Genomic DNA, 23,557 nt, shown 5'->3' with positions numbered 1-23,557 from the left:
CTGTATCTCTACATCTAACTTTGTTATAAAGATACTTTGTTCCCAGAGGATTTCTGACCGAAAATTTTACTGCTGTCCAGACCACATTTGTGATTCACAGTGACTCTCAGGTCTTTTTCTGTCATACCAGTTCTCGGCTTTATCTACCTTGTTGTTAAGGTTTCCTTATGCATTAACGTCTAATATATTCACTCCCATTTTCAACAGAACTCCATCTCCAGTGTTTTGGGGGGCTTACCTCTCCCACTGACTATATAGCCATAATTCAATTTCTTCCACCACCACCCTTGGCCAACAATAATTGTACACATTTTCAAATAATGGTTACTTTTCCTATCTATATTTATATATTTCTAACGTAGAAAATTTTAAAAATAAGTGCTTCTCAAATATCAACTGTGAAAGATCACATTTTTAAAAAATTTCCTATGCATCATAGTCCTATATGTTCATAAAACAAAAATGAATTACTAGAAAAATGATGACACATTTGGATGTTGTGGTATTATCAGAGTGTTATAGAAGTTTCGAAACATTTACTTTTAACGTTTTAACTTATCTCCCTACAGACAGGAAACAACTCACCGTCTAGCTCCAGTCACTCGACACACTATGAGCATCAGCGCCCTAAGGCATATATATTCTCAGTATACAGCTCTTCAGGAAATTTTCCACATACTTAACAACAATAAACCAACCCAGACAAATGGCTACGAACCTTTTTCTATACTGTTTTTCACATCACACATTTTACTTCAACAAGTCCTTATAGATACAAGGCCCTCAGCCATAGTTTCTTAGCTTATCTATGATAGAAGAGAATTTTAAAATTTACTGAAGATCCTAACTCTCTACTTGTAATCAAACAATTCCTTCTGCTTAATATGTTTGCTTCCCCATATTCCTCACCTTCAAAAACCACAACTCAAAACTTCTCCATAAACTCTTCTGGATCTAAAGAATTCTCTGCTACTTAGCAATCATCACACATTTAAATTCACACTGATTAATACACTGCTGTGTAAATGTTCTCTAGTAGATTCATGCATTGTCTCTTCAATTAGATTTGAGGAAAGCAAGAAAAACATCAGTCCATTCTTTTTAAATTTTTCACACAGCCCAGAGTAAGACTGCCCACAGTTAAAATATCTGACTGATCAGATCCAAATAATTCACATACCCCACAGGCAAAAAGCAGCATTTGCAGCTCAGGGGTTGGCCCAACTGAGATTTTCAGAAAATAATTTATCTAACTAGCTATGAAATAGTAGTAAGTATGGCCTAACTACCTGTTTTCCAATCTCATTCTGAAATAAAATGTCACTGAGTTATCATGATAGCCTGCTTAGATCACCTGGAATTATGATTGAATATTTACATAAATTTGAGGTACTTCCACTAAAATTACATCATTAAACAGACATTATAAATTACTACAACAAAAGAATAATAGACGGGGGGTGGGGGGGGGATGAGCTGGGAGATTGGGATTGACATGTATACACTGATGTGTATAAAAATTGATGACTAATAAGGACCTGCTGTATAAAAAAATAAATAAAATTAAATTTAAAAAAAAAAGAATAGACAAAGTCCCCATATGCCTTCAATTCACAGCATGCAATACTCTCATACCAAGAATATTTCTAATACAAAGGAATTTTAAACCTTCTCAACTCAACCATTAACAAACAATTTAAAAATATATGCAACCTGTACCCACAGATTCCTAATTATGTAGCCCACTACTGGAAAAAAAATCTCTATGTCCCTACATATTATTTTAAATATAAATGGCAAGAAAATATGGTCCTTCAAAGATACACTATATGAATCCTGAGTTTCTAAGTAGAAGCTGACACGTAAGGTCCTTTCAGTTTAGCCAAACATTGAGTTTTAGAGATGAAAGACACCACAGCAATTATCCAGGCCATGCTCATCATTTCACAGATGTGAAGATTACAGCCTAGAAGGTTGTCCCAAGGTCACAAAGCTAGAGATCCAGGACCTCAAAAACTGCAGCACAGTGCTCACTTCACTAATCTGCTTCCACTTGGATACATGCTAATCTCTCTCCAAATACAGATGTCACATCTGTAGTAATACTTCCTTCTATTATTTTCCTTTACTAAAATAAATTTTAGAAGAATGGGTATTATAATCTCCTTTTTCAAATCTCCAGGGCTCTTTACTATTTTGTCAAAAATTAATGTCAACAGCTCTAAATCACATATTTCAACTTTAAGATGCAATCCACCAAACCCTCATAAGTATTTATTTGCCATTCTAGTCTTACTTTCTACTCATATATCGGAAATGCTACTTATCACAGTTAACAGATTATTTTTTAAAATGTGAAAAAGCTACTGGGGGACCCTTAAGACTACTTAAGGGCTTTTTATTTTCCCCTACACTAAACAGCTCCAAATAACCTGACTTCTAGGTTGTACCTGCTTTCCAGCACTTCACTGCTTCCTTCCATATTGAAGGTTTTCCCTACTGTCACTTCTCACTCACTTCTCACTGCTTGTGTCCAACTCTATTCCACTTCTACCCTAAGGATTTAGAAAATACATATTCCCATTTCTGAGACTAGTATGTAAAGCAAAAGTAAATGTGTTCTTGGTGAGAGCCTGTAAGGAAGTCTATAAAACCAAACCCATACCTTTTAGTCTACCAATCTTAGTTGCTTAAAAGCATTTTGTAATTAATTACCTCCTTGTTCTCACCTATTTTCAAAAAGGAGATAATACTAGGTACATGAGGTGTTGATATAATTCATACCTGACCCCACAGTTTTATTTTCTTTTCTAGGGAACATCTATCTAGTATTTTTGAAATTCATTTTATACTACCTTCTGATCAGAGACTTCCTTAAAGCACCTTAAGCTTACATCAGTTTTCTAAAATTAATATTTTCTTTTTGATCTTTCTCCTATTACTTAGGAAACTGAATTAGTTATAACTTTATAGTAATTTCCGCCAAGATTTACAACCTCCTGAACATCTTTAGCTGCTACTGATCCTCACCAAAATTAGCACCGTCTCTAGATTACTATCACTATTAACATAATGATTCTCATTAAGACTCAAAGGCATCAAACTATAATAAACTACTACAAGGTACTTCAAAATCGATTCATGGTCTATCAACCTCAATTCCAAATAAAACTAAATTAAATTTCTAATATAAAGAGATTTTAGACTGTTTTTAAACAGTTGGGCCAATTATGAAAAGCTGAAGATTTTAAGTTTGCCTTGGAATGAGGAGTTTAATTAAATTAGGGGAGAAATCTTTGGTATATAGACAAAGCAGTCAGAAAATAAAGTTAAAAGATGATTAATACACCTACAATGGGTCACATAACATCTAATTTAATGTTGTAGTTGCTGTTATCTTAAAAAGAATGCATTAAGATAAAGAAAATGAGCAAAAATAAGAAGGATTTCATCCCTTCACATAAAATGTCTCTATTTCATGCACAGAGATCAAATAAAATTCTGCATATAAGAGATATACACCAAGGAAAATGGTTAACAAAAAGCAAGAAAAACATTACAGTCCTCCCCCACTTAAGAGAACACTGACCATTATGTAGGTAACATCCCAGTATCACCCCTATGTTCCATTTAGTTTCACGTAAGTTTCCATCTCACCTACCTTTCTTCTCTGAGAGATGTTGAGGGCACCAAAGTCATTAAACAAGGATGAAGCAGGTGAAGTTAGAGGATCTGGAAGGTAAGTTATATAAGTTTCCACACAGACAACTCAGGAAACCTATAAATCTAATAAATGTTTAACTTGAATGCTTATAAAGTAGTAAAAAAAATCATATACCACAACAATAAACTCAATGCCTCACGCAGTGGGTGTTCAAATGTTTTGTAAGTGAATGAAACACAAATTGGAGACTACTTCATTCAGCCAATAGTCAGTACACATTTATTCAGAAGCTATACGAATTAGAATGCATCTATTTGCTGAGAACCAAAAGAAAAATAAAATAGAAAAAAAAAGGTGATCTTAACCATGTTATTAGGAATGTGTTTATGAAGGAAGTCTACCTGTAGTTTGTGTTCTTGAGACCAAACCATAAGAAAAATAAAAAAGGGGTAGGGGTGGCAAGTAGAGTAGTCAAACATACTCTGAGCGATAGGACTTGGATGTTAACACTTAGGCAAGACCTTAAAACCATCTACCCTACAGAATATTCCATATTTTTAAGTTTATCACCACATATTTGATATTCTTACTAAAAAGAGAAGGTAAATTAAGTTTTTAAAGATGAAAATATTAAATGTTTCAAAACACAAACATGAAATCCAAAGATTTTATAGGTTCAAAGCTCTATTACTCCGTGGCCAGAAGTTACAAACAAAAGCACATCTCTAAATTGTTTCTCACTTAACAAATCAGAAGAGTTTCTGAAAAGGAATGCATGGTATACACTGAAATATTTTTGTCTTCATTTCTGAGCTTTAGTTAGTCCTATGTTTCTGATTAAATTATCTGTAAAATCCTAAAGAAAATATAGTAAACGTTGTCATTTAAAGGAACCTTAAATCTCTTCGTAATGCAATACATATAAATTGCTGCTTAATTTCTCTGGTTTCTTCTGTCTGGATTTTCACAGTCTAGTCCTTCATTAGAATTAACATTAATTTAATATAACTAATAATGCAAAGAGAAAGAAGTTAATAAAATAGTAAGACACAAGATTTTTATGTAATTTATACATTCAAGACTATAAAAATAGGTATTATTCATCCTTTATGCTACCTTTGATAGCATTTAAAAGTCAGCATATAAACTCTATGGGAATGCCAAAAATATTATAATGCTACACATTAGTTTCTAATAATTTTATTCAATATTAAAATGTTGCTATTTTTTCCTACAGCAAAAGAAAGTTGAAATTTCTAAGTAATGAGACAGATTTGATACACACACATAAAATGTCTATCTCAGAAATAATCAACATGCAAATTTTTATTCTCATCATTATAAATAACTGTTTACATTTTACCAATATAGAATATTAATAAATTGTTACATATTTTTAAAAAAACCATTCCTGAACATTTATTTTTAAAAAGAGGATACAGATACAAAAGAAACATTTATTTTTAAATTAGGATATGAAACGGAAATTCTGTATCAAAAGGCTTAAAAATATCCATAATCTTTGAAACAGTAATTCCATGTCTAAGAATGTTTCCAAAAGAAATAACTCAAAATATGAACACAGATTCATACACATAAGTCCAATACTGGACTTTAAAAAAACAAAAAAACAGAAGTAAGTAAATTATGAAAATAAACAACAGGATTCAATTTATAATGACCGAGAAACACTGTCATAATTTAAAAGTATATTTAATGCAATCTCAGGTATTATTACGTATATAAAGTATTATGTGTATATGTATGTGTATACATATACCCAAATCTTAATACTAGTTATCTCTGAGTGTGAAGATAACAGATCATATTCTTCCTTACATCTATCTGTAATTTTCAAAATTTCTACAATGGACATATTGTTTTAAGAGTCAGAAATACATATATCTGTAAGAGAAAAAGGGACCAAGTCTTACCATGGCCTGCATATGGCTTGGCACTGTCATTTAGAAGGCTTGGGGAGCTGCTACTATTAGTCATTCTCTGAAACATAAAATATATATACATAATATCATTGAGGAATACAGAATTAAGAATATTCAACCGATTAAGTTAAGACTGACCCTCTTTGCGTCTTCCCCTCCAATCCATCGTTCACATCAGTGACACTCTAATCTTCCTATAAATGCTGCTGCTTGGATTACAATCATCTACGCAGAAACTTCGAAATACTGTCTATAACACATCAAATGAAAAGTTTACTCAATAGCCAGGTATTTAAAACCAAAGTCACAGAACTATTTTGAATTGCACTTCCATAACTTTATAGCCTAAGCAAGACACATAACTACTAAGTTTCCTTGTCCATAAAATATAAACTCCAGTATCCATCCAAGAGGATGTGAATGACTGTAAGTCAATAAACACTCTCTACTATTCTCTCCCAGTGCATATTATCCTTCATACACCTCACAGATTCTATAAAATGAGGCTCTTCTCTGTTCTCTAAATATGTCCCCACGCTTTCTTAACACACTCCACAGCCTCTATGGTCTCACGATCCTGAAAGGCCCTCATTCCACACTCAACAAAACACACAGAGGAGTAAAACCAGTCTCTTTCTATCCATCCTCTACATTCTCCAACTCTACCCTTGAAAGCTCACCCTGACTCCAAACCTACAAGAGACGGCTCACCTATACCCCACCTACCTCATCACCTCCTAAAATCCCACCTCCCACTCAACAAATGTGAAAACAAATGAAGACTCCAGATGTCTCCATCCCGGGAATAAACTTCAGTGTTTAGTGCCATATAAATTCATACCAACAATACCTGCATCAAGGGATACTTTGTTTCTACAGGGCTTCCAAATCCATTAACTCCAATAAAGCTGGTGCTGAAATATGAATCTGTGAGGCTGGTATCAGTTAAAGCACCTCCATCTATTCCAGGAACTGAAAGAGAAGGAAAATTCAAGTATTTAAATTATTTAAAAGCACAAAACACTGATGTAGTTTCTCTGTTCCCAAATAAGTTTTAAAGTCTCAAATCTCTGTCACACTTGTTTTTATTTACCTGTTCATAACAAAAGGCAGAACCAAATAAAACTGTGTCAACTCTAAAAATCTGTTAAACAATGCTCAAGTTGAAATTTTTTTTTCCACAGAGATAGCTATTTATTTTATATTAGTTACCTGAGAGCCACCAAGCACAACATGAAGAAACAAACCACACTTGCATTTCTACTTTTCTCAGCAAGTTTTTTTCTTTAACTTTGCAAGAGGACAGGAGAATATAAACCACTGCAGTTTCTCCTGTGAATCTTCATATGCTAAACAGAGACAAGTTTCTCAGGACTGTTTCTCATAACACATCTTAAGAAACAGACCAGCAGTCTCATATTAACTCATAATTCAGTAAGCCAATTCTACGGTGGTAGCAATGGGATAGAGCCGAGGGGTTCAGACAAGCTTTCTGTCGATCTTATGGTAGAATAATACAGAATCATTGTAACTACTAAGACACCCATCATATACCAACAAAGTGATGGACAATGTTTTAGATGCTATTTCCTGGTAAGTACAGTTCATCCTTGAACAACACAGGTTTGAACTGCATGGGTCCAATTATACACAGACTTTTTCTCAATAAATATATTGGAAAAATTTTTGGAGATTTGTGACAATTTGAAAAACTCAAAGATGAACCTCGTAGCCTATAAATATCAAAAAAAAATGAAGAAATCATACGTCATGAATGCATAAAATATATGTAGATGTGGATACCACTCTATCCTTACATAGGCATAAGGTGAGTGACATTTAATATAAAATTAACGTGTTAGTTTTCTTACTGTTTTATAACTTTGCTTTCAAAGAATTACATTACTGTACAGTATGCCTCTCTCTCTCCGAATTGGAGAAACTATTACAGGTGACATAACCTATCATCACAGGTTAAGTGTTTTTCTTTAAATGTAACCTTTCCAATACTGTATAATGAATATGACTATAAAAAGTTTATAATGATTCATTTATTAGTGTATAGGCTAGGCTATTGTGAAGCAACTGTATCACTTACACTAAACTACCACAAAGCAATCATACTGCTGCTTCTTCATTATCAGTGCAGGATACCTGTAAATAAGTATGCATTTCTTTTTCACATTATCTTTTCATTTTTGATGTCTAGTGTTAGTAAAACGTATGACACTTAGTTTGTGTCGTATAAGGCAACAGTGGTTTAGGTACAGAAAGAAAGTGGTTCACCTTGTAAGCATACAATGTAAACTTATATCGATAAATACAGTACAGAACTCAAAATGTATTTTCTCTTCCTTATGATTTTAATAGCCTTTTCTTTTCTCTAGCTTACTTTATTGTAAGACTACAGTATATAATATATATAACATAGAACATAGAAAATATGTTAATTGTGAGAGTGTTAATAAACACTCTAAACATAACACTGTTTATGTTATTGGTTAGGGCTTCCCAGTCAACAACAGGCTATCAGTCGTTTAAGTTTGGGAGCAGCCTGAGGGACTGGAGTTCCATAGACCATAAAAAAAAAAAGCCCAGCTGAAACTACTGAGTGGTTCTCCTCTGCCAACTAGGACATCACAGACAAGATGCTGGCAGTGCTCATCCCAAGGGATGAAATCCAAACTTCCTAGTCTGACATTAAAAAGCCCTCAACAATCTGTTCTCAACCTATCATTCTAGTATTTCCTGAAAGTACTGGGTTTGAGACTCACTTCTGCCACTTACTAGCCACAACGTCTGAGGCAAACAAAATGGTTATAAAGTAGAGATGATACCATGACTTGTAAAATGAGTCTCATACCATCTACCCTGCAAACTTCCACAAAAAGTTATGAAAAACAATGAAACAGTATCTTAAAAGTTCTTGTAAAAATCCTGATGGTTGCACAGCTCTATAAATTTACTAAAAGTAATTGAATTGTACATTTACAATGGGTAAATTTTATAGCATGTAAATTATATTTCGATAAAGCTCCTTTTTAAAATCGGAGAAAAATAGGATTACTCAATAAATGGACTTAAGACAACTGTGTATCCATCAGGGAGAAAACTGAGTACCTTACTCAGATATTTCCAAAAGATCAAAGATTATAATGTCAAAGTATACATCTACTATAAAAATGTCTTACAATAATCCTAACATTATTGAATTCTCTCCTCCAGTCAAAATGATAAACTCACTGTATTTTGAAGGTCCACACTTCATCAATTCTAACACACACACACACACACCCCAACTCTATGTTCTTCAAGACCCAGGTATAATGGAAAAAAAACAAAATACTTGAAGTTAGTCATTCAGTTCTAATCCAACTCTTGCCACTCACTAGCTGAATGACCTTGAGCAAAACCCTCTAAATTTCATTTCTTCATCTGAAAGAGAAGGCAATCCCATCTCACTCACAGGGTTGTGAAAGGGACTCAAGTGAAGTAACCTATGCGGAATGCCTAACACCCTGTCTCATAGGTAATCATAAATGTCATTTTCCTCTTCTCTTATCTCTAGAATGTATACCCCAATTATTCCAAGTTGTATTTAACACACAACTCTACCTCTTAAGATACTGTTTATATCATTCATGTGACAAAATTTTTTTCCTTTGATCTTTTATTGCTGTCTTCAACTACTTAAACATTTAAATTCTTACCTGTTTCTGAACTATCTACCCATCTAAATTATCTGTAAACTGAGATTTGGGACTACTCCTGATATTTTTCTGGTATTCCCTACTCTACTAGCACATTTACATAAAAACTTATTTACAATTAAGCCCTTTTTTAAAGTAGGTATTTTTAAAAGTTGATAAAAGATACAATAGATTTTCACAACCAAATTCTATAAAACACCCCATGCAAATGATATTATTGCCTCCGTTTTTCTGATGAGGCAATGAGAGCCAAAGACACTAGATGACAGCACAGTGGATGCAGGCCCAAGAAACAGGGGCTCCTCGACCACTCAGCAGACACTCGCACCATCCTTTTCTGTACTGCAATGTGGAATGAGCACAAACTTTTAGCAAATACAACTGCCCATAAGGTCTGTTTCAGCCAGTTGCCAACTACTGATCTTTGACAGCATATTTAACCTAAGTCTTTTTTTTTCCTCCTCTGTAAAATAGAAATGACAACACCTACTTTCCAATGTTTTATGAGAATAAAAGGCCTGGAAGTTTGTACCTCTTGACTATCTTCACTTACCCCCCTGGACCCCTGCATCTGGCAACCACCAATCTGTTCTCCACCGTATCTATGAGTTTGGGGTTTTTGGTTTTGTTTTTGTTTTTATTTATTTATTTATTTTTGGCTGCGTTGGGTCTTTGTTGCTGCGCATGGGCTTTCTCTAGTTGCGGCGAGCGGGGGCTGCTCCTCGTTGCGGTGCGCGGGCTTCTCATTGCAGTGGCTTCTCTTGTTGCGGAGCACAGGCTCTAGGCGCGTGGGCTTCAGTAGTTGTGGCACGTGGGCTCAGTAGTTGTGGCTCACAGGCTCTAGAGCACAGGCTCAGTAGTTGTGGCACACGGGCTTAGTTGCTCCGCGGCATGTGGGATCTTCCTGGACCAGGGCTCAAACCCGTGTCCCCTGCATTGGCAGGCGGATTCTTAACCACTGCGCCACCAGGGAAGCCCCAAGTTCGGGGTTTTTTTAAGATTCCATATGTAAGTGAGATCATACTGTACTTGCCTACATAGTTTTTTTTTTTAATGTAACAAGTTTAAACCAGATTACTGAAGACTCTGTATGCTCCTTAACATATGTGTACATTATATTTTGTGTTAATTTATGTATAAGTATACATAATACATTAAGATATAACAGCTTAGGGCCATCATTTGTAATAGTAAAAGACCGTAAACAATCTAAACAGCCACTAAAAAGAGTAAGGTGTATTTTTATGTGCACTAAAAAGAGTAAGGTGTATTTTTATGTGTGGATGTGGAAGAAACTAGAAGATATGCAGTTTGCTGAAAAAATTCAAAGTGCATTAGGCTTCCATGTCTGCACACGTGTATATGTGTGTCGGTATGTGCTACAGATAGGGAAATATAAACATGAGTCATAGTACAGACAAAGAATATTTCTGAATAGATACATAATAAATTGGAAAGAGTGACTGTCTTTTGGAGAGGGATCAGGGAATTAAGGAAGAAGGGAGACTATTTTTCACTGTGTACCCTTTTGTGCTATTTAAATTTTTAACCTGTGCATGCAGTACGTTTTTAATTCCAAAAGCAAGATACTGTTCCTAGTTTTCTAAAGCTGTAACTTTTAAGAGTAAAAATATAATTAAAAAAATAGGTACAACATCTTTCGTTTTTTAAAGAAAAAGCAAGATACCAAAAAAGACATCAAAAAAGGAAGAGGTTTTATCAGAAGAGGACTATTATCCACATGCCAATTAACTCAGCCAAGATACATGAGCATGTCCTTCCCTAAACTGAAGTTAAGCTGCTGAGAGGTCAGTGATGTTTAAAAGTTGTTGGGAAGGGAAGAGGATGAATTCTAAAGATTGAACATAAAATAATTCATTTTCTAGAACATAAACATTTAGAAAAACACAGAAACATTTTAGAGCTGAAGAAATATTAGTCATCATGTACTCCATACCCCTTTCTCCTATTTACAGATAAGGAAATATATTTCCACATGGACTAAGCTGCTAGCCTAATCAAAGTTACTTTGTAAGAGAGTATTAAAATCAGAATCTCAGGACCCAGGTCCAGAAATAATTCCTATATACTGAAAGGAGACACAAATACTTTACATATTGATTTGTTAACAATTATATGATAATAGTACATAAAACAAATATTTTCTCACATTCCTTTGTATAGTTTCAGCTCATAAACTACTTTATAAACAGAATATAAAGTTAATATGGAAAAACAAATGTAAGAAATACTGCTCTAAAACTTGAGTGTGTGTATGCATGCCCATGCTACGGACCTGACCTGTTTCCCCCCCAAAATTCACATATTGAAACCCTAACCCCCAGTGTGAGTGTACTTGGAGACAGGCCCCTTAGCAGTAATCAAGGTCACATACACAAGACTATTCATGATGATTAACCCTGGGCAATAAGATGAGATTGGCTTACTTTGACTTTATACACTGCTGTTCCAGTGAAAATTTTTACAAAAAAGTTTATGGCTTCTATTAACTTAAAAACTAAATTAAATAAATTAAATTCAACCTTAAAATAGATTTTAAAAATATTTCTAGGTGCTGTAAATGTTCATATCTTTGTACACAAAAGCACATATGCCTATAGAAAAGCAAACAGACCAAAAAAAAGCTGCTCCAGGGCTTCCCTGGTGGCGCAGTGGTTAAGAATCCGCCTGCCAATGCAGGGCACACGGGTTCGAGCCCTGGTCCGGGAAGATCCCACATGCCACAGAACAACTAAGCCTGTGTGCCACAACTACTGAGCCTGCGCTCTAGATCCCTCGAGCCACAACTACTGAGCCCGTGTACCACAACTACTGAGGCCCGTGCACCTAGAGCCTGCGCTCTGCAACGAGAAGCCACGGTAGTGAGGAGCCCGTGCACGGCAATGAAGAGTAGCCCCCACTCACTGCAACTAGAGAAAGCCTGCGTGCAGCAATGAAGACCCAACGCAGCCAAAAATAAATAAATAAATAAATAAATAAATAAATAAATAAATTTATTAAAAAAAAAAAAAAAGCTGCTCCAAAATAAAGATAGATATAAATTTTCCAAGTTAAAAAGAAAAAAGAAAAATTCAGCAAGAAAAACTCTTGATATACACAACTTGGCTGAATCTTGAGGGAATTATTCTGATTCAAAAAAAAAAAAAAAAAAGCCTAATCCCAGAAGATCACATGCTATATAATTCCATTTATAGAACATTCTTTTTTTTTTTTCGGCCATGCCACGGCTTGAGGGATCTTAGTTCCGGGACCAGGGATTGAACCCGGGCCACGGCAGTGAAGCACGGAGTCCTAACCACCGCACCACCAGGGAATTCCCTATACAGCATTCTTTTTTTTTTTTTTTAATTTTATTTACTTTTTATACAGCACGTCCTTATTAGTCATCCATTTTATACACATCAGTGTATACATGTCAATCCCAATCTCCCAGTTCATCCCACTCCCATCCTGCCCTATAGAACATTCTTGAAATGACAAAATTACAGAAATGGAGAGCAAATTAGTGGTTGCCAGGAATTGGTAGGGAGAGTTACAAAAGGGCCACTTGAGGGTGACAGAGCTGTTCCATGTCTTGACTGTGTTGGCAGGCACAAAACATACACACGATAACACTCCACAGAACTAAATATACACACGTGTGCACACACAAGTACAAATAAGACTCAGAAAATCTGAATAAGGAAAGTGGATTGTATCAATCAATGTGGTTGTGACACTGTACTACAGCTATGAAAGGTATTACCACTGGGGGAAACAGTGATGAGACAAAAAGCTCTTTCTGTATTATTTTTTACAACTGCATGTGACTCTACAATTATCTCAAAATAGAAAGTTAATTTAAAAACAGAAAAATCCTATAAAAGGGCAAAAATAGGAAGATATTGTTTTGTTTTGGCAATCACGTATCTTCTTTACAGAGTCATTTCAAATGCACTTCCATGCAAAGCAGTCTTTTACTTGTTAACTGACTCTTATCTAGACTTACTTTAGGACAACCCTCTTTGAGTACTCCTCATAAAGCTCTATGACCTCCTCATAAAACTTCTCAAGATCTGACTTTATCTTATACACGTGTCTGTACTCCCCACTAGAATGTAGCCTCCGTTAGGGCAGACTTTTGTTTCATTCAATGTTGTATTCCTATCACCCAGATCAAAACTTGCCACTCTGCAAGCACAATATTAAAGGAGTGAACTAAATGGTAGTCTTTGTTGTCTACTTTGTGTATTGTCAAATAAAAATGTTTAAATCTATACCAGCTATCCTAATGGCAAATTCCCAGTACTCACTTTTCTGTTAGCTGATTCGGGTTTGTGGGATGAAAAGTATAATCTTGGCTTAAACAAAAACAGTTTTGCCATACACGTTATCATACATTCCAAAGTTTGTATATGAACTTCAAGTTATCCCCTACTTTCTTTCATTTGGACAGACAACCGCAGTTCAATAATCTGTAGCTATTTTACTGGTCTTGAAAATATACTCTCAAAAACTGGGAGGTAAGGAAATGTACAGGCTAATTGTAGACTTACTACTAGTAATATTCAATAACAGCAGCAACTAAGCCTGAAACCTCACTATGTGCCAAGCAATGCACTGACAGTGGCACGTGCGACCCTATCACAAATCTGAAGTAGGTATTATTATTACCTCCATTTTTTTAAATGAGAAAAACTGAGGCTTAAAAGTTAAAAATTTGCCCAAGATCACAATGCTAGTAGATAAGAGAGCCAGGCCCATCTTAGATGTGCCTTATGCCAAAGCCTTCATTACTAACTAAATTAGTAGAACTGAAAATAAGTCTACTGTGGTAAAATAAACAAATCTATTCGGTTTCAAATTAAGTAATGTGCATGAAATACAAATATTGGTATAACAGTTTAGCTGCTAAAAACTGAGCACCTTGAAGATGAAAAGTCTAGCTGGTTGAAAATATTAGAATTACCTCTTTAAAATGTCAAGAATCAATAATTCAGTTGAACCCAAATCAAACCACATTTAAGCCTTCAAATATCCCAAGTCCAAAAGAAATGAGAAATGTCAAAAACTTAAAGTAAATGCTTTTTTAAAAAAATAAACTGTTATTTCCCAAACAATCCTGAATGCCAGAACATGTTTACTACCACACTGCCACATCAACAGAAGAGCTGGAAGTGAGAAAATGTACTACTCTGTATAGATAAAAAGTAAGCAAAAGAAAGTATACTTCCTTTACAAGACTGAAACACCACTGCAACTAAGTATACAGAGAAGAAAAAGCCTTTCTGCTTCAGTTTTCCAATGCTTGCAAAATAAGGATAAAATTTTCTTCTTGCATGTACCTCTAAAGTTTTAACAGAATGTGAAACAGTAACAAAACAATTCTGCAAATGTGAAGTGCTAAAGCAAGGGTCAAAAACTCAAATGCCAAGAGGAGCCAGGCATAGAAAAGTCACCCAGTCAGTAATAAGGCAAAATGGAGAGTCTGGCCCCACCACAGACCTAACTCCAATATACAAAAGAGCCGCCCTTCAAAGGAAGCCAGAAATCTGTATTTCAATGTTAAACCTTCTGATTTTTTAAATGTTGTCAACTTATTCAATTACAATCCACACTCATGCAAATTAAAAGATTTGCCACCAAAGTGCCTAAAATTGTAAGATGGAACACCAAGTGTTGGGGAGAATGTGAAGCAACTGGAACTCTCCTACTCTTCTAGAGGGAATGTAAATGTGGTACAATCACTTCAGAAAACTGAAGTCATGTACTTAAAGCTGAACATCTGCATGCCCTATTACAAGCCTGCAATTCCACTCCCACGTAATTCAACATAAATTGGTAAACTTGAACCAAAAAACATGTTCAAGGGTGTTCAAAACAGTGCTCTTCTTAATAGACAAAAATTGGCAACATTCCATTGCCCACTAACAGTAAAATGAGAAAATAAAATGTGGTATATTCATACAATGTAACACTACACAAGAATGAGACTAAGAGGCTGTTCCTATATAACAAAAGGATCTTACAAATATGCTGAAAGAAAGAAGCCCACAAAAAGAGTACATACTACCTGATGCCATTCCTATAAAGCTCAAAAAAGCATGAAAAATGAATCTACAATGTTATAAGGTAGTGCCTGAAATCAGTAGTTACCTCTGGGAAAGGTTAGTGACTGGCAAAGGGCAAGAAGAGCAAAACTTCTGGAAGGTACTGATTATGTTCTATTTCTTGATCTGAGTACTGTTATACGCTATGTGTTCATCTTGTGAAAATTCCAAAACTTATGATTTGTATACTCTTCCCTAGGTATGTATACTTCAATAAAAAAAGAAAAACTTTTAAAACACACACACACACAGAAGATACCCAAGGAGCCCAAAGTATTTCTGCAGGCAGACCCAGCTTATCAGAGCAGATCTGTTTGACCTCTCAGCTAAAGAAATACTCTACATTCTTACATTTAAAGAACAGCAAAGAAAACAATAAAAGCAAAATAAAATTGTGTCAGTGACTCTACATGATCAGGTCAGCAACTAACAAAATTTAAATTTCTCCTTATAGCAACACCTCTTAGAGTGTGTTGTCTATTTTAACTGCCTCATACACTTAATTAACAAGTGTCTCAAAAGATACAGTATAAGAACACAGTAAAATGTAGAAAGTAGACTAAAAATTAAACAATAAAGTGTAAAAATTCAAAGCAGCCATTAAATCAGGGAAGAACTGACACAATCCTCTTCCCTGATTCCTGAACAACTTGACTTGCCACTCATTGATAAGAGGCAATTTTATCTCATCCAAAAGGAGCTGTACCACTGAGAGTTACCAAGAAGCCTACAGGAGAAAAGAGGAGCCTTAGGCTTCACCCAGTTAAGTTAAAGCAAGCCCTACAGAATCCAACTACATAATGCAGCTACTTAATCAAATAACTTAAATGACTAAACGTTAATTTTAAAATGCCTGCTTAGCACTGTCTGTCCTCTCAAGACCCTACATCCCAATTATTTTCTGTTCCTGAGATACGAAATGATCCCCACCTTTGAGTCACCGCTAGTGTTTCTCCTCCACCTTCCTGTTTCCACCTGTTTACAGCCTGTCCTAACTTTCCTGTCCCAAATCTACTACCTCTGTGTATCGGAAAATCCTAGAAATATCACATATTAAATCAAATACCTGCATTTTTGAAAGTGTCTCTTCCTGTAGGTAACAAATACTGCTCAGTTTCATTGCTTACTAATCAACCATAATTCGAATTAATTTGAGCCGTAACTCAAGACATACAGCAAGTTTACCTTGAAAATGCAAAGCTGCTGCTCCAAAGTGATAAAATTCCACCAATCAAGTAACCATTTTGACAAGACATTTTAAGTTACAAATTAATCTTCTTAGCATAGCACCCTCACCAAATATATCTGCACTAAAGTAAAGCCTATCGCAGCAAAAGAAACAATCTTTAACACATACACACACACACACACAATCTCTGGGAAGACACTTATAGTCCTCATAGAGCAAGTAAGTGCTAAAGCATCAAGCCAAGTACATAAGTCCGTTTACAGTTTAAAAAAAAAAAAAGACAACAATGTTCTGACATTCAAGTTAAGTTGCCTATCAAATGATTTTCAGATCTAAAATCAGTTTAGAATTCCTAAGAAAGTAGGACTTTCCCATTTGGTTTAGGAATGCTCAACAAACTCAAAAACAAAAAGGGAAAATCTGACACCTCTACTTTTCCCTTAAGGGCAACATTCTGTAAAACAGATTACACTCACACTTACTAGAACTTCAAACTCCACTCACTAACGACTCAAAAGTTGCAAGGCAACACATAATGACAGAAAGTAAAAACAATGCAAACAGTCCTAAGATATCCGCATTCAAGTGCTCAGTCGCACACAAAAGTGCGCTGCACATGACACGCTTTGAAGGCTCCACGCTAAGGGTTCGCTTGGTACAAAGCAGTAGAAGACGAGATCCCTACTGACACCCTGCAAACTTCTGCCAGCTTTCAGGAAAACCATGCTGAAATTCAAGTCCTGTGAAATCCCTACTCGCAACTCCCGACTCAACCTCTGCACCCGATAAACGCGGCTGTCCGTTCGCTCTTCATCCTTAGAAAGCATTTCCTGCCTGGAAGACCTTTCTCCCAGAAACCTTGCACAAACTTTTTCGGCTCGTTCAACCCACTGCACGAAGCCTCAGAGCCCGCCCTCCCCTCCCGCCCCGGACCCACACACACCCACCCGGCGACCTCAACCCTCGGCCAACTCCACTCCACACGGGCACGCAGAACACGTGTGCCTGCAAACCCAGCCCCTTTCCACACCCCCCGGAAACGACACCCCCTTTCCCGCACACTGCACGCCACAGCCCATCCCCCTTCCTCCCCGCCCCCACTCCACCACCCCAGTCCACCACCCACGTTCCCAGGAAGCCAGCCTCCCCTCGCTCCCGGGCTCGCCGAAGGCTGTGGGGAGGGGAAGCAGGAAGACGGAAGGAGGGCTCGGGCCTGGCCTAGGCCTCTCAGAGCGCCGAGGGAGGCGAAGGGGGGGGACCCGCGGGCCGGGCTCGGTCGCAGGGCCTCGTCCGGCCCCGGGCTTTCCCTCCGCCGCCGTCCCGAGGCCGAGGCCGCCCTCCTAGCCCGGACCACACTCACTTGCCAGCCGCGGTCCGTCGAGGACCCCGCTGCCGCCTCCTCCACCGGCCGCGGCTCCTGCCCCCGGGCCCCCAAGGTCCGGCTTTTTGGGCCCCGGGGGCGGCCCGGCTCCCCCGCCCGGGACCGCTCCGGGCGGAAAGCCGGCCACGGGCGCGCCCGCCAGAGCCAGGGGGACGCTGTTGCTATGGAGGCCGAGGCCCGGGGCAGCTCCGGCGGCCGGGTCCTCATGCAGGAACTGACACTCCTCCCCGTAGAAGCAAGTCTTATCCTTGGCGTAGTAGCGGCAGTACTTCAGCTTCACTCCCGCCGCCGCCCCGCCGGGGACACCCCCGACCCCAGGCGGGGCCACCACCGCCACTGCCGCCGCCAGCGAGGAGGAGGAAGAGGAGGCGGCGGCCGAGGGGGGCGGGAGGCCGCCGCCACTGTTCATGGCAACGCTGCAGCCTCGTCTTCCGCTGCCGCCCGAGGAGCCGCCGCCACCATAGACCGGGGAGGGAAAGAAGACGCTGCCGGTGCCGGAGAAAAGCCTGGGCGGGTGGGTCTGTCCCGCTGCGGGAGCCGGAGCCGCCCGGGGAGGGGGGGAGGGGAGGGAGGAGGGGGTAGGAAGGAGGAGAGGGGAGGGGGAGAGTTGGGATTCTCTCTCACTCACTCTCTCGTTCTCTTTTCTTAAAGGGGCCGCGCGGGACGACGGGGTGGGCGCGCAGGCCCGGACGGGGACTTCGAGGGCGCGGGCTCGGGGAGGGGGAGCGGCGGCGGCGAACGGGCGGGGAGGGCGGAGGGGCCGGTTTATTTTTAAATTCTGCCTCCACTGGCTCTCTCGCGCTCTGGTTCCTCCGAGTTGTTTATTCCATTTTCCTCTTCCTGAGACGGCCGTCGCCAGTGCGCCTGCGCGTCGAGGCGCAGGGGCTTGTGGGTAGCAGGAGCGCGAGGGCAAGGCTGGCCTGGCGTCGGGCCCCCTGGGCATCCGCGAGCCGGCGGCGGTTGGACGGGCGGACCGCGGCGGCGCTCCCCGACGCCGAGCCGGCTGGTGAAGTTCTCACGAGGCGAATGCCTTCCATTTTTCGTATATCCTCTTACTTATAAAACCAGGCGTCATTTTTTAATTGAAACGACGAAATTTACAGAATGTGATTGTCATTTTGAGGGGCCGCACCGGGGGCCGGAGCCCAAGCCCTCCTTGCTCTGCTGGGAGAGTAGCTCCGTCTGTTCGCCACGCTTCCGCACCCTCGCTTTTTCCCCTCCCTCCTCTTTTTCCTTCCCGCTGAGGGTGATGAGAACTACAGGACTGATTGCCTAAAAACTCCTGGGCCTTTTATTCCAAAAATCGAACCTGAGGAGGTTGATTTAGGCAAACCCCCAGCTGAGTGTAGCACCTGTTTTCTCTATTTATATTACTGAAAGTCTCCAGTAAAATATTATGAACAATTAGATGCCACCTGGGGACACCGCTGCCTAGGCAGCACCAGAAGGTTTCCCTTAAAACCGCGCTGGGTTTCTTTTCTCCAATCGGCCTAGTCTTGACTCGAAATTCATTTTTAAAAGATAGTTTTTTTCCGTCACCGATCGCTGATGTTATGCTCCGCTGTATTTATTTTAAAAAAAAAAAGTTTTCAGGAATTTTAAGGAGTTGCTATGAAGGGAAAATAACTTTAACGTTTTAGTTTTTCTCCTCTGCGAAAGGTTTTCTCAGAAGGCAGTTGGAAGGGGGGGGGGGGGTGTTTGTTGGCAGAATTTGAGGAATTGTGGCAAACAGAAGAGGTCACAGAAGAACGGATAGAAGCAAGTGTACCACACTGCAGAAGGGGGGAAAGTGGATTCCATAGACCGCAAACGGGTAAGCATGGTGACGTTCCTTAGCTAAATTCGAAGTAGTAATAACATTGTATTGTGTCTTTCTGTTTAAAAATATTTTCACATGTATATTTATTCAACAGATGTTTATTAATGCCCATCACGTGTACCAGGAACTGAGCTCGGAGCTGGGGAAGCAAAAGTAAACAAAATGCAGTCTTGTCTGAGTTAAGATGGCTTGTTTATTCTCTCCCTGGGGAGACACATGGTACACAGGCGATCACAAATGAGTGTCTTAGGTGTTAACCTTGTCACACTAGCTATTAGAGGATATTAAAGATGTTGGCTTCCTGGAGGAAGCTGATAGCTTAATAGCAGAACTTGAGAACATCTGCTTTGAATTCAGACAGATCTGAGTTTGTAACCCAGTGGCGACACTTAAGAACTGTGTTACTCTGGGTAAGTTGCTTCACTTCTCTGTGCTTTATCTGTAAGCCAGGTAAGAATACTACCTACTTGGTAAAGTAGAAACTAATAACGCATATAAAGCATCCCACGCTTAGTAAGGATTCAGTAGGTTGTAGCTATCACTATTAGTAGTATTGCTGCTACTAGTAGTAAGCGTGTTAAGAGTGCAGGAAAGAGCTTTCCAGGCAAAGCAGACAGCTTGTGCAAAAGGCCTTGAGGTGAAAAAGAGCTTAGATTGTTAGAATGGTGAGAGTGGAGGACCATATCACAAAATCCTTGAAAGGCATGTTAAAGGATTAAACTTTTTCTTGAGGGCAATAGAAAGTTATCACAAGGTTTTAAAAAGTCAGCTAATAACATGATCAGATGTCCCTTTTGATTCTCATAAGAACCCTTTGAGGAAAGTAAAGAAGATGGGTTATCACCATTTTATTGATGAACAAACTTAAGGCCTAGAGTTACACAGAGTTACCAGCTTATCCTTGCAAAGCCAGGACTTGAACTCAGGCCTACAAATCACAAAACATGTGCTCTTTCCATTACGCATTTTACCATTTCTAAAATAAGCATATGTGTCTCTGGATGACTTGGAAAGGAAAGTAGTGTCTGTAGTGAGACAACAGATTCATTAAGTTCACGCCAAATTAAGCATATCATTCCAGCAAACCGTTATTGAAGATCTACTGTGTATTATGTACCAAGCAAGTTCTGTGCTAGGCTCTGCTATAAGAAATGTGTAAGATACAGCCTTTGTCCTCAAGAGTTACCAGAATCATGAGAGAAATGCCAAAGATAAAGTAAATCATCCTTCAGTACCACATTTGACAAAGTTTTCTATTAAATCCCTGTGAACAAGATAGAGAAAAGTAGGCTAAGATCCTACTATAGTTAGGTGACTTTAGTGCTCTTTGATTAGTCAATCAAAATGTTGATAGAGCTGGCTTTGGAGCTCCTTGAACAATATCCAAAGAGTATTAATAAGTTGACGCATGTCGGCATGGTCTTTACTGTCCTGCTTTGAACTCTGTCCTTAACCTATTTTTAATGAAAAAAATGTTTTCTACTGCCTAGATGAAGAAATATATAGCATATTTAGCAGATCTGCAATGTGTTGTTGCAAAACCAGTGGAGATAGATAATGTGGTAAGGGACAGATTAGGATCTGTAAATCTCTATCAGCGGAAAAAACGGAACAGTGCTGACAAAATGAAACCTAAAATAAATTGGGGAAAACAGAGCAAACAGGCTCTTTAATACAGCACTGATAATACCACCTCAGCCACCTCCCCCCACCCTGCATCCTCAAAGCAAGTTAGCAGTGTTTTTTCAGAAGCCTTTAGAATGTACATCACCTTTGAACTATTCTCGTTCTACTTGGCAAATAAATCCTAGAAGGTAACTATAAATAACAAGTTTTATGCTACCATGTACTTGTTACAGTATGACTAATGAAAGCCAAAAAAGAAAAGTTGCAAACAACCTAAATTCTAAAACCAAAGGGAATGGTTAAACAGTGCACTATTCACAGAGAATATTATGCAGCCATTAAAAAGCCATGAACTGTGCAACAGTGCTTATGATGCAGTGTAAGTATTTAACATGATATAAAATTGTATGTGCTGTTTTATTGTAATGATGTAAACAATAAAAAGCCTAATAGAAATAAAGATTAAAGTAACTGTCTCAAACATTAACAGTGGTTTTGCTAAGATGACAAGATGATAGAGTAGGTTCTTCCTATCTTTCCTCTACTTCCCAAATCTGTATCATGAACATATATTATTTCTATAATAGAAAAGCATTAAAACTTTATTGCAGGGGCTTCCTTGGTGGTGCAGTGGTTAAGAGTCCGCCTGCCAATGCAGGGGACATGGGTTCGAGCCCTGGTCCAGGAAGATCCCACGTGCTGCAGAGCAACTAAGCCCGTGCGCCACAACTACTGAGCCTGTGCTCTAGAGCCTGCGAGCCACAACTACTGAAGCCCACTCACCGAGAGCCCGTACTCCACAACAAGAGAAGCCACCACAATGAGAAGCCCACAAACCACAATGAAGAGTAGCGCCCGCTCGCCGCAACTAGAGAAAGCCCACGCGCAGCAACAAAGACCCAACGCAGCCAAAAATAAATAAATAAATAAACTTTATTGTAATTTAATCGTAACCTTTTACTTCTAAGGAGTGAGTACGTGGTTGTTTGTTAAATTGTTCTCTGTATTTTTGGTTTCATTTTGTTTTCAATAAATTAATTTTGTGAAGACAAGCTGGACATTTGTTGTCGGCCGTTTCTTTAAATTTTCACTAGTCCGGTGTTTTTCAAAATATATTTCACGGAAGACTGGTTTAACAGCATGTTAATTGATATTACACAAAGGAAAAAGTTCTGTTATTGAGAAAGTTTGGGAAACTCAAACAACTTGAAGTCTTTTTCAGAGCCTTTAATATGTTGATATGTTGTAATTATCGAAAAGCAGGATTTCTTTTTTTTTTGGACCGGCAACCTGCCGTTTTTAAAATAGAATATTTATTGCTTAGAAAACGAGCTTTTCTTCTCGTTTTGAATTTGGAACTACTATACAACTGAATACAAAGAGGAACAAAAAGTACCAAAACCGAATTTGTGATTCTCTGTTCATGTGTCATAAATCAGTTTTGTACGTAACATGTAGCAGCAGTTTCTAAGTTCCCTTTAGGAAAATATAAATTCTATACACTTTTTATTGTTTCCTGTTTAATGCGTGGGCTGAAATCACTAGGATCAGCTTCCTTCTGGAGGAAAGAGAGGAACAGAGGGTGGAAAGAATGGTGAAACTTTCTGAAACCGGCATCCGACTATCCCGTAGCTTCCCCAGGGCTGGTTGAAAAAACAGCCCTTTGGGTTTTTTTATTTTGTTTTCACAGCCGGGAATTTCATGTAGTGATTGAATCTCAGCATCATGTCCATAAATCAAAGAAACTTGCACCTCAAAAAACTTTTCAGAAGATCCATATAAAAGCAGGATTTAATACGCAGAATTTACGAAAAATTTTTACCACTTTTTTCAGAACCATTTATCTTTGAGAAACATTGTCCTAGTCACCTGCTTTCTCATTTTCCCTATATTTTAAAATTCGTCCACCTTCTTCAGTCCCCCATCGCAACCCTTGTACCTTGCTTTCTGTTGCGTACAGCCATAGAAAGGAGACACCGGCAAAACTCATCAGAACAGGGGCCCTTCTTCCCTCCAGGACTAACCCTTTCACGTATGCTCTGCTCCTGCCCTAGCACTTCCTCAGGGATCTAGTCGTTCTCCATCCAGTGTCTTCTCTCTCTTGACCCTCTTCTT

The 23,557-nt window shown here is 38.5% G+C and overlaps 1 protein-coding gene and 1 long non-coding RNA gene across 8 annotated transcripts in view; one reads left to right on the top strand and one right to left on the bottom strand.

The window, feature by feature from the left end:
- PAN3 (poly(A) specific ribonuclease subunit PAN3) overlaps positions 1–19,043 on the bottom strand; it is a 118,655-nt gene extending 99,612 nt beyond the window's left edge. For 2 of the 7 annotated variants that reach the window (XM_059902477.1, XM_059902476.1), the window contains exons 1-4: positions 17,977–19,043; positions 6,458–6,579; positions 5,599–5,665; positions 3,662–3,732 (exon numbers count right to left, since the gene is read on the bottom strand). In XM_059902477.1, the coding sequence (XP_059758460.1) occupies positions 3,662–3,732; positions 5,599–5,665; positions 6,458–6,579; positions 17,977–18,940 (1,224 nt within the window). In that variant the 5' untranslated portion in view covers positions 18,941–19,043. The remainder of the gene's footprint in view (positions 1–3,661; positions 3,733–5,598; positions 5,666–6,457; positions 6,580–17,976) is intronic. The other 5 variants (XM_059902471.1, XM_059902474.1, XM_059902473.1 and 2 more) reach the window with 3 other exon arrangements.
- Positions 18,726–22,500, top strand: LOC132352200 (uncharacterized). Its single transcript, XR_009498628.1, has 2 exons — positions 18,726–19,810; positions 22,054–22,500. It is a non-coding gene; the product is annotated as an uncharacterized LOC132352200 (long non-coding RNA).
- The last annotated feature ends 1,057 nt before the right edge of the window (positions 22,501–23,557 follow it).

The sequence above is a fragment of the Balaenoptera ricei genome, chromosome 18, assembly GCF_028023285.1.
Source record: "Balaenoptera ricei isolate mBalRic1 chromosome 18, mBalRic1.hap2, whole genome shotgun sequence".
In the NCBI taxonomy this organism is placed as follows: Eukaryota; Metazoa; Chordata; class Mammalia; order Artiodactyla; family Balaenopteridae; genus Balaenoptera; species Balaenoptera ricei.
The sequence above is the reverse complement of the archived record's forward strand: the minus strand, read 5'-3'. Positions and strand labels throughout refer to the sequence as shown.